The sequence below is a fragment of the Etheostoma spectabile genome, chromosome 13 (genome assembly GCF_008692095.1).
Source record: "Etheostoma spectabile isolate EspeVRDwgs_2016 chromosome 13, UIUC_Espe_1.0, whole genome shotgun sequence".
Taxonomy (NCBI): Eukaryota; Metazoa; Chordata; class Actinopteri; order Perciformes; family Percidae; genus Etheostoma; species Etheostoma spectabile.
In genome coordinates, this window is record NC_045745.1 from 7,710,073 (window position 1) to 7,725,144 (window position 15,072).

General features: G+C 38.9%; 2 protein-coding genes across 2 annotated transcripts in view; both read right to left on the reverse strand.

The window, feature by feature from the left end:
* Positions 1 to 3,652: 3,652 nt before the first annotated feature.
* tmprss2 (transmembrane serine protease 2) lies at positions 3,653 to 14,404 on the reverse strand. The gene is made up of 14 exons (XM_032534623.1): positions 14,254 to 14,404; positions 13,104 to 13,160; positions 12,260 to 12,452; positions 10,585 to 10,677; positions 10,351 to 10,467; positions 10,119 to 10,248; positions 8,007 to 8,123; positions 7,771 to 7,811; positions 7,217 to 7,385; positions 6,910 to 7,082; positions 6,699 to 6,794; positions 4,763 to 4,905; positions 4,109 to 4,261; positions 3,653 to 3,916 (listed from the first exon to the last, which is right to left on the reverse strand). Exons 2-14 carry the CDS (start codon positions 13,116 to 13,118, stop codon positions 3,908 to 3,910), a joined length of 1,449 nt encoding a protein of 482 aa, XP_032390514.1. The 5' UTR covers positions 13,119 to 13,160; positions 14,254 to 14,404; the 3' UTR covers positions 3,653 to 3,907.
* Positions 4,300 to 15,072, reverse strand: part of mmp30 (matrix metallopeptidase 30) — a 28,641-nt gene continuing 17,868 nt past the window's right edge. The window contains exon 11 of the mRNA XM_032534621.1: positions 4,300 to 4,322. The gene's annotated coding sequence lies outside the window, so the exon portion shown is untranslated. The remainder of the gene's footprint in view (positions 4,323 to 15,072) is intronic.

Genomic DNA, 15,072 nt, shown 5'->3' on the forward strand with positions numbered 1-15,072 from the left:
AGCTGCCTTTTTTATCCAAAGTTCTAGAAAAATTGGTATATGCCCAACTTCAGTTATGCACCTTAACTCAAACAACATCTTTGAAAAATTCCAGTCTGGTTTTAGATCTTGTCACAGTACAGAAACTGCTCATTTAAATTTCGGGTCTGCGGATCTGTATCGTTAACGTTTAGGGTTTCTTCAGCTTTAGGTTTGTTTTTAACTTCGGTTTATAGTACTTACATAGTAACCAGTAGATTTCTGGTGAACGTGGGGTTTATAGTACTTACATAGTAACCAGTAGATTTCTGGTGAACGTGGGGTTTGTAGTCCTTGCATAGTAACCAGTAGATTTCTGGTGAACGTGGGTTTGTAGTCCTTACATAGTAACCAGTAGATTTCTGGTGAACGTGGGTTTCAGACTGCTCGTTGGTTTAAATGTGACTCCCGTTGCGTCTCTCCATCGGAGATTTTTTTTTTTTTTACTGTCAGCTGCCCCCCGCCCCCCCCCCCTCTCTCTCTGTGTCTCTCTCTGTGCCTCTCTCTTACTCACAACCACACTCACACACACACACAACACACACCACACACAAACACACACACACACACACATATACCTGGTGTGGAAAAAAAAATAAAAAGATCCCAAAAACAAAAAAATCACACTGATCATAAAAAATAAAAAGTTAAAAAAAGAAAGTTATATTGAGTATGAAAACTCTTGCTCATTACATTTTACTTCAATTGCAACCGCATGTGTTGTATTCATTGTTGCAAAACGTTCTGTATATAGTTTGTTTGTTACCATGACAACACCCATTGATCTGAAGCTCAATGCTGTCATGTAATAGTTTTTCAAACCAGCAATAAATATAACAATTTTTGATCAACTCATATCCATTGCATGCTTAAAACATACCGGTTAAAGCCCCGCACATTTCAAGAGAACCCACCCACTTCCGTTAAATCTGACCCCTTTCAGTCCGAGTACGGATCCGGATACAGATACTTCATGTGGTAAACAGATACAGATACAGATAATGCTGTACTCGCTCATCCCTATTGACCACAATATTTTATTGTCAAGATTCGAGTCCTGTGCAGGCATTAAGGGCACAGCTCTGAAGTGGTTTCAGTCATATCTGACGGACAGGTCTTTTTCTGTAAACCTTGGGCCTTTTTACTCAAATAAAGCCCCGATTGACAGCGGGGTGCCTCAAGGCTCAATTTTAGGCTTAGTCTTGTTTTCGCTGTATATGCTGGCCCTGGGATTAATCTTCCTAAAATACAACATTTCCTTTCACTGCTTTGCAGATGACGTCCAGATTTATCTACCTTTGAATTTGAAAACAAACTCAGTTGAAGCTCTGAGTAAATGCCTACATGACGTAAAAGACTGGATGTCACTGAATTTTTTTAACTTGAATGATAAAAAAACTGAATTTGTAATTTTTGGGGAGCCCAATGTCTCTGGTTTTAACAGTGCTCTCAATCCATTATTCTTAAACTGCTGCCCACTTGTAAAAAGTCTTGGTGTTTTTATTGATAGTTCTTTTAAACTTGATAAACAGATTAGCTCAGTGGTAAAAACAAGCTTCTTTCAGCTCAGACTTCTTGGGAAGGTCAAGCCTTACCTGCCCCATAGCCAACTGGAAACAGCTGTGCATGCCCTGATCACAAATCGCCTGGACTACTGTAACTCACTGTACTTTGGCCTTGGTCAGTCTTCAGTTCGCCGATTACAGTTAGTCCAGAATGCGGCTGCACGCCTGCTGACAGGAAAAAGGTGCTATGACCACATCACCCCCGTATTATCGTCTCTCCACTGGCTGCCTGTCGTTTTTAGAATCCATTTTAAGATCTTATTGTTTGTTTTTAAATCTCTTAATGGGCTGGCACCCTCATATTGATCTGTAATGCTAATCTTGTACGCTCCAGTCAGAGCACTTAGGTCCGCTGACCAGTTGCTTTTAGACTGTCCCAGAACTAGACTGAAGACCAGAGGGGACAGAGCTTTCTCGGTGGCAGGTCCTAAGCTCTGGAACTCTCTCCCTCTCAACATTAGAGCAGCTTCCTCTATTGAGAGTTTTAAAACTCATCTTTTTGCACTGGCTTTTAACACAAGCTGAGCTGTGACATTTTGTTATTGTTATTGAATTGAGCAAAGCTTTTTATCTGTTGTCTGTTTTTGCTTTTTTTGTTTTTGGCATATTCTGTTTGAGATGGTTTTCCGGGCATTTGTTATGCTTTTTTCTTATGTTATGGGCAGTAGTGACTGTTTGTAAATGTGCTAAAGAAATAAACTTTGACCTTGACCTTGACCTAATATATTCTCTGACTATCTTTGCCACAAAATGTCAAACTGAAACAAAGTTCATGCTCAAAATGCATGGCCGTGGGTACTAGGGGTGTGGAGGGCACCCCCTAACCAAAGGACAAACAACTAAATTAAAAAAATTAATTATTAATATAAACCTAATCCCTTCCATTAGAAATTAAATGTAATCCATTTTACAATTTGGTAAGAAAGAGATCAACACATAATTTGATTAGAATGAATCTGCCAATTTTGCCTAGAGCGAGGCGTGCTGTCTCTGACGCTGATGAGTGAAGAGAGTTGTGGAAACTTTCCCGGCGGGTCAACAGTACAGACGTTTGCCATGGCACAAAAGCGCAAGCTAGCAGCACCTCTCCTCCTCCACACTCCCAGAGCAACCTGCTAGCAACAGACGACCAGGCAGCTGATGGTGTTAGCCAAGCTAGCAGCACCAGGGCAACCACGGAGGGAACCTTATCAACGTCAACTCAGTGCTGCCAGCCTCGGGGTCACACTTGTCCTGTCCTAGTCATTTTGGAGATGAGGAGTTTTTGTGTTTTTTGTGTTATGACTACAACACAAGGTAAGAATGCTGGTGTATTATTATGCTGCTGCCGTGCAGTTTACATGCGTGTAAAGCCTTCTTATTGGAAAACCAGAATGAGGTTGCACCTACTATATTTAATCATCCTACAGTATAGTTATAAAATGATTAGGCTGTTAAGAACTGTTAACATACGGCCCAATATCTTCATGCCTTAAATTTGCTAGTGCTATGCTACAAAAACTTAAGGTTGCATTTTTGTATTTCAGTGTTTGTGTCAGGACTGACTGGCTTGCTTCACTTTCATTTGATTTAATATAATTTCGTGATGTGTTTAGTGGCTCTGTTTTTTAACTTGTAATAGGCCTATTCTGGGCCATTATCGCAGCCGTGTGCCTATATCCTGCGTTACCCGTGCCTAGTTGGTTCTGTCTTGTATTATGGACTTTATTCTTGTTTTTATGCTGGTGGAGCATGTACATGTGTTCAAGTTTTATTATTGAAGCCTCAGTACAGTTTTGACACCACAAAGTGCCTTTATTTTAGTAAAGAGTCTTTATCTTGACAGTAGGCTTATGGGTAAGAAAGAAATTTATATGTGGTTGAATAGCAATAACGGTCTATTATTTTCTGGTGTTTCCGGGTCAGTAGCTTATTGCAGGATAATTATTGTCTTGGATGGGCTATTTATAATTAATTGAATCTCTATGTATTGAAGTGAATTGGGATGGATGCAGTTAGGTGTGTGGTGGTTGACTTTGGCTGAAAACAAAAATTTGTCAACACCCTCAATTCAAAATATGTTCCCGCAGCTCTGTCAAAATGTGTTTTATTAGAACAAATAAATAGTTTGATTTTGTTCTAACAATACAAACATTCAATCTGTATTAATAACAAGTATATAAAAAATGAAATCATACATCCATTTAAATTTGTGCAATCTTTTTGTTTTTCTTCCTCTTAATTAAGTTGCCTCAGAGTTTCAGATTCAAAGTGCAAAGTGTGTGATAAAGTAAGTACTGCTGATTAACGACAGACGTCTGAGTTGAAGTTTACAGAGACCTCTGTCACTCGTTCTGTGGAGATAAAAAAAAATAGAATTAAAATTGTGAACCTGTGAACAATTTGTCAGTATTTGAGTTTTCTATTACTCAGAAAGCTGAAATATCTTTCAACTGTAAAAGAGAGCAGCAATGCATTTGGGAAATTACAATCCCATTTGGACAGAATACAGAGAATTACATATCTATTGCAATAACATACTGTACCTGCATATGTTCATGTACCCAGTTGATAAAGTAGGTAACATTGCCGTAGACTCCTGGCTTGTTCCTCCAAGCACATCCAATCCCCCAGCTAGTGTCCCCTGCCAGCCACCATACATTTCCCTCCTTGACCACCAGGGGCCCTCCACTGTCACCCTGCAGCACACAGGAGGAATACATCTCTCAGGTGTGTGTGTGTGTCTGCGTGTGTGCGTGTGTGTGTCTGCGTGTGTGTGTAATAAATCACTATTACATGGATATCGTCATATGAGACTATATATCATCTTAGATTTTGGAAATCGTAATATCGTAATAGTCTTTTCCTGGTTTTAACGGCTGCATTACAATAAAGTGATAAAGTTATTTTCTGAACATACTGACTCTTGTAACTATTCTATTATGTGCCTTTACCCACTTAGTCATTATATCCACATTAATGATGATTATTTTTTTTTAAATCTCATTGTGTCATTATTTTGTGAAAGCACAAATAGACAACACTACAATATCGGTGTGGTATCAACATCAAGATATTTGGTCAAAAATATTGTAATATCTGATTTTCTCCATTTCGCCCAGCCCTATGTGTGTGTGTATGTGCGTGTGTGTGTGTGTGTGTAAGTGTTTGTGTGACCGAGAGAAGAAACTCAGACTAACTTGACATGAGTCGACTCCTCCCTGCAGTCTTCCGGCACAGATCATGGTCTCACTGATTTTTCCATTTAACACCTGAGGGCTGTTACAGGTCTCTTTGCTGTAAATGGTCACCTGGGCCTGATTTAGTCTGTCAGGGGATGGTCCTGTCCAGGGGATGGAATATTTTATTGATTGCTCACCAACAGTTAGCTCAGTCAAGCTTTAAAAAACACTGTTCTCCTACTTGGACTTTAAGCCTTTAAAAAGCAGGTGACCCCTGAAACATTTGGTCAATTATCTACAGTAAGAGGCGCTGCACATGTCATATTCTGCATTCAACTACACATGGAAACTTGGGAGACTGTCCTCCTCTGACAAACTCTACCACATGTTGATTATTCAAGCAGCAATTATGACTCATCTTTGTTTCTAGTGGCGGCGCCCTTCAGTGGCAGTAGTAATTACAATTGGAACAATGCAGGAAGTGAGGTGATAAAGTATAAGAGCACCGAGTTTAGGTTGTGAACTACAGTGATTGGAATAACGGCGTTATACAGCATTACTAACGGCATTACTTTTTTCAGTAACAAGTAATCTAATTGATTACTCTTCCCATCTTAATAACGCTGTTACCGTTACTAAGGCAAGAAATGTGGCATGTTACAATGATTGAAGCTGTTTTCTCCATCAGACCAGCTAGATCTCTGAGCCGAGAGGCAAAGACTTTTTTTTCTATTCTTCCTTGGTTAGTGGGCCGTACATGAGACAAGAGCATAAAAGCTGACGATTGGCTGAGGTTGAGTAAAATTTCCTGGTCAGAGGTAGAGTTGGGCGGGTGTTCAAAAGCACGCGTAGTCGGACACAACGAACAACACAAGGGAGTCAGTCAACAAGAGACAGGTATAAAATGAAGGGCAATAAATATCAAAAGTTCTAAAACATCTATTGTGTTATTGATATCGATTCACTATATCAACATACTATCTAGAGACATGGCATCTGATTGAAAGCTAGTCTCAGTATGTCAAACAGCAATAATAAAAGAGTTTAGATTTGTATACATTGTTTCTGTTAATAAAGTATTGTATTAAGTGTCGATTTCATTCAATAAGGTCAATTGATTATTAATTGAACATGCACATGTACTTTAAGTTCCATTAAAGGGAAATTTACTTAAGTAACGCAATAGCTACTTTCTAAAGTAACTAGTTACTTTTAGAATTTGTAACTGAGTAACTTATTTAGTTACTTTTTGGAAGAAGTAACTATAAACTGTAACTAATTACTTCTTAAAAGTAACTTGCCTACCACTGGTCAATACAGTACAAATGGACCTACTTAACAAAGTTGGTTCCCTTCTGGCTACAAGCTAGCAATCAAACACAACACAGGCTGTCACTTGAATGGCGTTTTGCGCTAACAGTAGCAATTTTAGATGATTTCCATCTTCTGTTAATGTTTGTAATGAGAAATAATTATTATTTTATGGGTTTCACAAATTTCAGTATGACAGTTATGCCCATAAACCGTTTAAATCTGAGCATGCACAACTCACATCTGCACTTGATTCACATCAGGGAGTGTCAAGTTGATCATGAGGAGGTAGTTTAGGGGGGGTGGATGGGTCAAACAAACACTGAACAGGGTTTGTGTGTGCCATTTTAAAGTAAACAGCAGGTTTTTTTTTTACTTTACGGAACAAATGGAGCCATGTTAACTTCACATGCGTAACCTAGAGTGAAGTAACATCTGATTTGAACCCAAACTAAGTAGTTTTTGTGCCTAAACATAACCAAACTGTTGCTGTTACGTAAGAAAAAACAATGTGAGTGTCACAATGTGACGGAAACCGCCCCTGTGGGTTGTATTAGAGGGTATGGGAATAAACAACTCATATAGTTGTATGATTTGGAGAACTTGTGGAAAGTTGGACATATACACTTTGCGTTTGGCTCACCAGATGAGCGCAAGGCTCCCCATCCTGTGATCCAGGCTTGACGTCCAGCAGAGAGGTCCAAGCCAACGTTGGGGAGACACACAGGCTTCACTGTTCCTGAGACATAAACATGTATGGGCTCAAAGTGTTGCTATTATCAGTAAAGAAATAAACTGACAGTTCAAATCATTATTCAGTTAATGAGATGTGACTTTTGCTGGCAAGTACTTACTTGTGAAGGTCAGCGGTGTATTGAGCTTTAGGAGAGCAATGTCATTGTCATTAGTCTCTTTGTTGTATTTTTCATGACTGATAATTTTGCTAACTGTTTTGCCGGAGCCAAAGGCCATCTGATTCAAGCTCACATCCCCGTAGTACACCCTCCACAGTCCAGGATCGGAGTACCTGCCATCAAGAATTATAGTCAAACAGAGAAAACGAATGGCACATTCTTTCCTGAAAGTCTATTAAGAGACCGTAAAAACAATGCACAAACTTAGCAAATGGCACAAAGGGCCCTTAAAGGTGCAAAGACTCACATTTCAAAGCAGTGTGCAGCAGATAGGATCCAGTAAGGGCTGATAATGGAGCCTCCACATACGTGTTGATGCTGAATCTGGAGACTGACCTGCCACGGCCAGGCCCCATTTACTGCCGCTGTACCACCAACAATACGAGCACTGGGGGCTGCTGAACTCACTCCACATTCTGGGGTGGGAGGAAAAGAGTTTCATAAAACTCTTCTTTTCAGGAGTCAAAGAAAGAAAAGTTACAATTCAGTTGAAGTTAAAGTATATGTTTGGCCCGTTTATCCCGTCTGGCTGGCTAAATATCATTATTTTTACATACAACTTTGTATGTATCACTTAAAGGAGAATTCTGGCCAATTTTTATGTTAATATTGATTGCTATAAATATGTGAGTACTTTTGATTTAAAAAACCCGACAACACTGAGTAGCTGCAGCTACGTGTACAAGCTTCCACTGAGCTAAAACGGCAGTTAACGGGGCAAGTTTTAGAGTGCCCCTAGCTCAGTTCTCCTTTAAATGCATAAAGTGGTGAAATTATGTCCCAGTTAAAGCAATATCTTACCAATACATTGAAGTTTGACTGCTCTGGCTGAGCAACTTTGGCTGCAAGGGACAGGATGACAGAAATGGATATTAAAGAGAGCAAATCAAGATAACCAACACTTAGTTGGGAGTTCTAAACTTACAGCATAAAACACAGCTTGGGTTAACATTTCCAATGGGAATGAAATCACTGTTGTACTATGTACTATAACATTATTATGCAGTGATAGGGGGGGTTGCTATACATGTACACACCTGTAAGTGAGCTGTGACTGTGTACGTGATCCAAGGCTAATTCCAGCCTTCAGCTTCATGTATCCCCTGGAGGCCAAAGAACCTGCACTGGTTTGGGTGTAGGACACATAATCCTGTCTGTGGGATGGACACACGGACAGACATGTGATCAGTGAGGTAAGATCCAAAAAACACTTATGAATGTCAGCCGGTCAAGTGGTCCAATGACTACAGCTACAACAAAATATCTGTATAAATCTGACCCTGCTAGGAGTCAGCTGTGTCTGTGTGGTGAATTGGTTGATTGTGGAAATTCAGTAAAAAGGTAAATAAAGTATATTTTGGCTCTTCTTTCTTTCTCTCTCTCTCTCTCTGACATGGACTCCCCTCCCTCCCCCGTTTAAGTGGGTACTTTTGGTTTTCTTTTGCTCATTTTGTACATTAAAAACCATGCGCACACGCCACATGGTCATACACGCACACCTTACATTACTGATCTTACTGTCAAGAGTTCCTGTGAGTTCATTTGTAAATGAATTACTTCTGTTTTATAAATGACTTTGTTTAATCATTTAAAGTGTGCGCCTTGTTTTTGTCATTGCCCAAGTGAGAGGTTATGACAGTCTACATGATACCTTCTTCTCTTTTTAAATGAATAGATACAGTTAAAACCTCTTAAAACACACTGGAAAATATATGATTTTCTCGCCTAAATTTTTACCCCCTAAAACATGCTGCAGTTTCCACATGCTTTGGCCCACTGGGATGACCCTGAGTTCATTGTGAAGCTAACACTCTCAAACTTGTTGTTTCTAGTGGCATTGTGACACTAGGCCTTATTGACACAGAGCTACAGAGGTTAGAACACAGAATTTCTATTTCCGTCAAGTAAATCATCTAAAAAATAATAAAAATCACTACTGTAAGCATATTACAACTGTAATCTAAAATAGTACCCTAGCAACATGTCAACTTTGAACAGAAAAAATCAGAAGAAAATTGCTTATAAAATGGATTTTTATGAATGTTTTTCTACAGATATGTCTGTGCGTTGTCTAATTTCTTATTTCTAAAAAAGCCCAAAAAGTGCTAAATACAACTTCTGAAATACAAAAACACATCCACATCACTCACACACATGCCTAAAATAAGTAGATACATAGATTTATGGAATAAGTAATCAATTTGATGAAAGTTGAAATGCTATAAGAAGGCATTTTTTGGCTTTCAGACAGTTGGAGTGAACTCAGGGATAGGTTTTGTTGGCCATGTTGGTACATTCAACTCGTCTCTTTACTGGCTATACAGGGATGCCAGTTTTATGCCTTATGTTTCATTGGTGGGTTCTACTGTCATTCTTTCCACGTGGGCCCAATGGGAGCTGTACGATGATGTGGCTAGTTTGAGTGTATCTCTTGATAGAATCATGCTATTGGTTGGCAACCAGCTTCATTCGAACGTGCTGGCACCACAGATTACAATGATGTGTCGGCATGATTCCTAGCGCGCACAGGGAAAAAGTTACACGCGATCAAAACCGAGAAATGATGCACTATCTAGATTTCTGAACGTCGAAACTTGGCCAGAAACTACAAGATTGTGAGGGGACCAGATAATTATGGATTACAAGGCTTGGATATTCTAATAGTTTGACATGTTTACGAAGGAGGAAAACAACGTTTTCGGCGATCTTTCACCGCTGTGATTAAAGACACGAGCAGACAGGTATGGATGCAGATTCATTTTATACTTAAATCTGTCTGTCTTGCTTTACTTCAGAACATGATTATAACCGTTGTGAGTCACCTTATTGCTTGTGTGTGGGCTCGATGGAATCATGAGACTTTAAGCTTTCTAACGATGTATGACTTGAGCGTGTTTATGACGGTTTAATGCAAGTAATAACGTCCTTTTATGGTGCGTTCCAATTTCGAACCACCAGTGGTACATTGTACACTAAACAGGTTAAAGCAATTCATCCATCCATGGGACTGAATACTGAATAGGTACCAGCTATATCTCTATATATATGCTTGCTCAATATAGTCATGCAGTATGTGTTGACTTTTATAGAGCAGTTAGACTCTGCCGAACGGGGATGTTACAACGGTAAGAAAAAAAGACAATCAGCACCTTTTGTACCCCATGTGCTCACACACAGCTCTCCCATAGTTGTCATTCCAGTTTTCAGCACACACCGGCATCCACATCTGGCTGTGAGATGAGTAGGTTTCCAGCATAAAGTTGGTCCCGTGGAGGCGAACTGTAAACCAGAGAGGACAATGCTTTTCAGCCACAATGAAGTTTACTGATGTGACGCACAAAGGGCACAGTCATTATGTATGTGTTTATTTTAATGTCTTACAGCACTGAGATTCATCCTCTCCGTGAGAACAGTCCTTTACGCCATCGCACCACTGGGACGGGCTTAAACACTTCCCACCACTTCTACACGACTTCCCCAGTAAACACTGGTAGTACACTGCAAACACACACACGTTCAGTATACAGCACACGGGAATCTGCCAAGATGATCATCCTACCAAATTCATAAGAAAATATTTGTTAAGTAGTCACAAAGGTCATTGTATGAACTCACAGAAGTACCAGAGCAGGAGGCTAACCATCGCCAGGATGAGAAGCACACACAGAGATGCACAGAGTACATATTTCCACTGATACTTCTTTATCCCTGCAAGGCAAGATAATAAAATAAAACTGGTTAGGTAAAAATAAAATATGAACTGCATGCTCTTCCACATTTGAATAAAAAGACATGCAAATAGGCTCAGCAGATACCGTACTGCAGATGTGCAGATATGCCCGAAAAGTAACCATACTGTGGAACTAAGATACAGTAAACAAGTATTATAACACATAACTAACAGAGTTATGCTACGCTGCAATAGGGTTACTAAAAATTCAAATCCTCTGACTAAAACTGGGAGGTGGTTTCAACACATCATGTGTCAATAGTTCTATGGTTTTTTTTTAAATGTATTGTTCTATAACATTTCATAAATATCTGTATGCTTCAAAACTAGAAAAAAAACTTCATACACAGTATGTAAAGAGGCTGCCTCATAACAAGCTGCTGTGTCTTATTGCTAAAGAGAGGGTATATTTTTAAAAGAGCAGGGAATGGTCTTTGGCATTTTTTTTCATCCAAGATTAATATTTTATTTTGGCTTATTACTTTTTTGTGTAATAATTATAATTGTTCCATTTATACCCCGATAATTTCTGTCTGTATAGCCCCATAGAAGGCCCTATGTCTTAGGTCAACAATGCGGTGATAAAGCACTTGACACATGGTCTTAACCCTTGTGTTGTCTTCCGGCCCACTACACCTTTTTTTCAAATTAAAAATATGTTTTTTAATAAAATAAAATACTGTTTTTCTCAACTTTTTTCTGCGGTTTTCTGACGATTTTGTTGTTTTCCCGCAAAGTTTTTTAAGCTTTTCCCGTCATTTATGTCACTTTCTTTCAACGTTCTTTTTATCAATTGTTTTTTATAAATGCTATAAAATGTAATAAAACACCCAAATTCAAAGAAAGCAGTCAACTGATCATTTATTTTGCGATGTATGGAACCCTCCTTGTTATTTTTTGGATATTTTGGTTGATAGAAACCCAAATTTATGATATAGAAACATGTAGAAAATGGGTCAAATTTGACCCGAGGACAACAGGAGAGTTAAAAAATATTCCAAGTAGTTATTTTTGCAACTATTTACTTTTATTCTGATGTATAAAAGTTATTCTATACGCATTTTTGGAGGTAGATTTATTGTGCATATCTCAGCAATTAGAGACCGGTTCAAAGGACACCTGGGATTTTTAGATAATAGTACAACAGCAGCACAACTAAGAGTCATAAAGTAGCAAACAGTAGCAAACTCAATTTTATGTTATGGCACAGAAATACCTATCTAATGTTTCTAACATGACCTGTTTCAGCTGCCATAAACCACTGGTCATACCAGGCCAAGCAGCTAAGTCTCTCTGAGTGAGTTTTATTGCTCATGAAATCCAGCTTTCATCTGTAAAAGGAATAATTGTGTATCTTATTTTAAAAGTTAGAGCTTTACGTGAGACCGACTTTTTGTTTTGAAAGTGAATCTAAACGCAGGTTAATGATTGTATGAAAGTAGATAAGCTGTTTTCATTGGGGATGTTTGCCTTCTAATTGATTTCTTTCACCACCTTTTTATTCCAAACGGTATCGCTTCACAAAAAGCTGTGGGAACAACCTGAACCATACCACTGTACCTTTCCTTTGTCCTATGTTATGTGGTTTTCCAGGTGTTGCAGTGTGGTGGGTATTGATGGTTTTGGGGCTGACAGCAACGTAGCTGGGGGTCTCCTGAGGGAGGGCAGGGTATATACCCTGTTGTGGGGCATTTGAATGCGGTCTTCCTTCCTCCTGCTGAAACCCCATGTTGTCATAGATGGGACCATTTACCTGGAGGCGCAGTAAAGAGATGGGAATAAAAACAGTTTCTATAGATAACACGAGCTAAACTTGTAATATGGCTGTACTCAAGTTTCAAATCATTTCACTGGAGTTACCGTTATTATTGTTTGCATCGTCAATACCGAATTCAATCTAGTTGGATGGGAATTCTCACAGAATCACAATTGAACTCATATCTTGCAACTCAGTCAGAATCTTATTAACCTGGAGTCCCAGTCTCTGTCACAATAATCATATATGTTATGTTTTAGGCCTATTGGCCAACATCCATTTAAAATGTAGCCAATGGCATATAAAAATTAAAGAGCCTTTTCTCCATGTCCACTGAAGTTTCTCAGCTTGCACTCAAGTAACATGAGTGTGCTTTAGGTAGCTTTGCATACAAAATACTTTAAGTAAATTTCTAAGCCTGTACTTTGTTTCTTTTACTTGAGTAGAGAAGTTAAATCAGTACTTCTACTTTTACCAGAGTATTTTTTAACACAAGTATTTGTACTTCTACTTGAGTACGGGCAATGAGTACTTTTTCCATCTCTGGCAGTGGTGTGAAATAAAGAATAAAGGAATATAAAGGGCAACATAGGGAATATATTTATGTATATATATACATAATAATGAAAATTTAGAAATTGAACTTACCTGATTCTTATTCATATTGAAACCGGTCCCACTGCCTGTGGAGGGAGATTGTTGAACCTGGAAAAGGTAAAAGTTTATTTTAACCCTTGTGTTGTCCTCCAGGGTCAAAATTAGCACTTTTTAAGACACTTTTTACGTTTATGTTGCTTTTTCCCCACGTAACGTATACTTCTTTTTGGCACTTTTTTCCAATTACACAAGTATATTCCCAACTACACTTATTTTTTTAGAATTCAAAGATAAGATAAGTTGTTTATTAGTCCCCAAATGGGAAATTACTGCACTACACTCTGTGTACACACTTTTTGTTAGTACTCACACACAGGCCTGAAATACACACACATGCTCAGGACCTATACACGCACTATACATGGAGAGATGTCAGAGTGAGTGGGCTGCCAGCTGAACCAGCGGTCGGGGGGTATGGTGCCTTGCTCAAGGGCACCCAGCAGTGACCAGGAGCTGAACTGCCATCTCTCCAGCCCCCAATCCACGCTCCCAACTTTTTGGGTCCATCCGGGGATTTGAACCAGTGACCCTCCGGTTCCCAACCCAACTCCCTATGGACTGAGCTACTGCCACCCAATTCATGGTCAATAAAGATTTATATCAATTGTTTTTCATTGTTGTGTAAGAAAAAAACAGAAACTATGAATGATTTTGACTAATGGTTAAGATCCTCATGGATCATAACAGATCTGTCAAAGTTTAGTCTGGATAATGCTACACAATTGAACACCCAAAATTCTATGAAAATAGAGACCTGATCCTTAATATCCCCTGTGGGGTGCATTTTATGGAACCATCCATGTTATTTTGGAGCAACGTGGACAAAGGAATCACAAATTTAGCACTTTGAGATTTGTTTAAATGTAAAGTGCATTACAAATCAAATTTATTAGTATCATTACAAATTTATGACACAGAAACTTTGAAAAGGGGTCAAATTTGACCCCAGGACAACATGAGGGTTAAATAAAAACTAACAAAGCACTAGTCATAAGAACAGCTCACAACGCACCGTGTCATTAAACAGCAGCATTCATTAAAGCACATTCATAAGACTTGGGTGACAAAAACGCTCACACGCTACCTGACTCGGCTGACTTACTCAGTTGAAAAACACATTTATTAACAGATTTCCACCTACCTTGAAATTCCCACAAATTCCTTCAGCACTCTGGTTGTGTCAGTTGCCCTGCTTCCCGTTTCTCTCTTTGCCTCATGTTCTGCCCATTCTTCCATGTAATCAACAACCATGACCACACCTCTTCCACTGTGTGCACAAGCCAGCCTGTTGTGCGTCACTTAATTTTTTTACAACACTTTAAAAATGACATGGGCAAACAGTAGGCATTGATGATTATCACCTTCTGTCCACAGCCAAGCTTTGAGATAAGGGGAATGAAGTGAAAAGCATGTGTTCATTTAGCATTAGCCTTCGATTGATGTGTGACAGGAAAACCTGTCACTAAAAAAATTAGGAATATAATTCAGCAGTGGGATATACTGTGAGATGTACTGTGTATTTATGACATATACATATACATTCATGGTCCTGTGTATCTTATTGTATAGTTTTATGGGTAACTCTTTGAACCCATAATTACAGCCCCCTGTCAAAACCAGTCTCTCTCTCTCTCTCTCTCTCTCTCTCTCTAGTTGCTTTATTGGCATGACAAAAAATCCATCTATGTTGTTCATTTTGTGGCATGAAACTTTGCAGACTTGCTCTTCAAATTGCCTCCAAAAACAAAACCTGTTCAGAATTTGGTCGCTAACATAAAATCTTCAAATATACTAAAAACACTGAAACACTGAAACTCAAATGGTCCATAAGTCCCACTATCACATGGTAATTTCTTGAAAAGTGGAAATAGAAAACAAGCAATGTAACATGTTAGGGAATTCTTTCCAGCAACCTAAGCTATCACTCCTGTTATAATCACAGTGTAACGGGGGGGGGGGG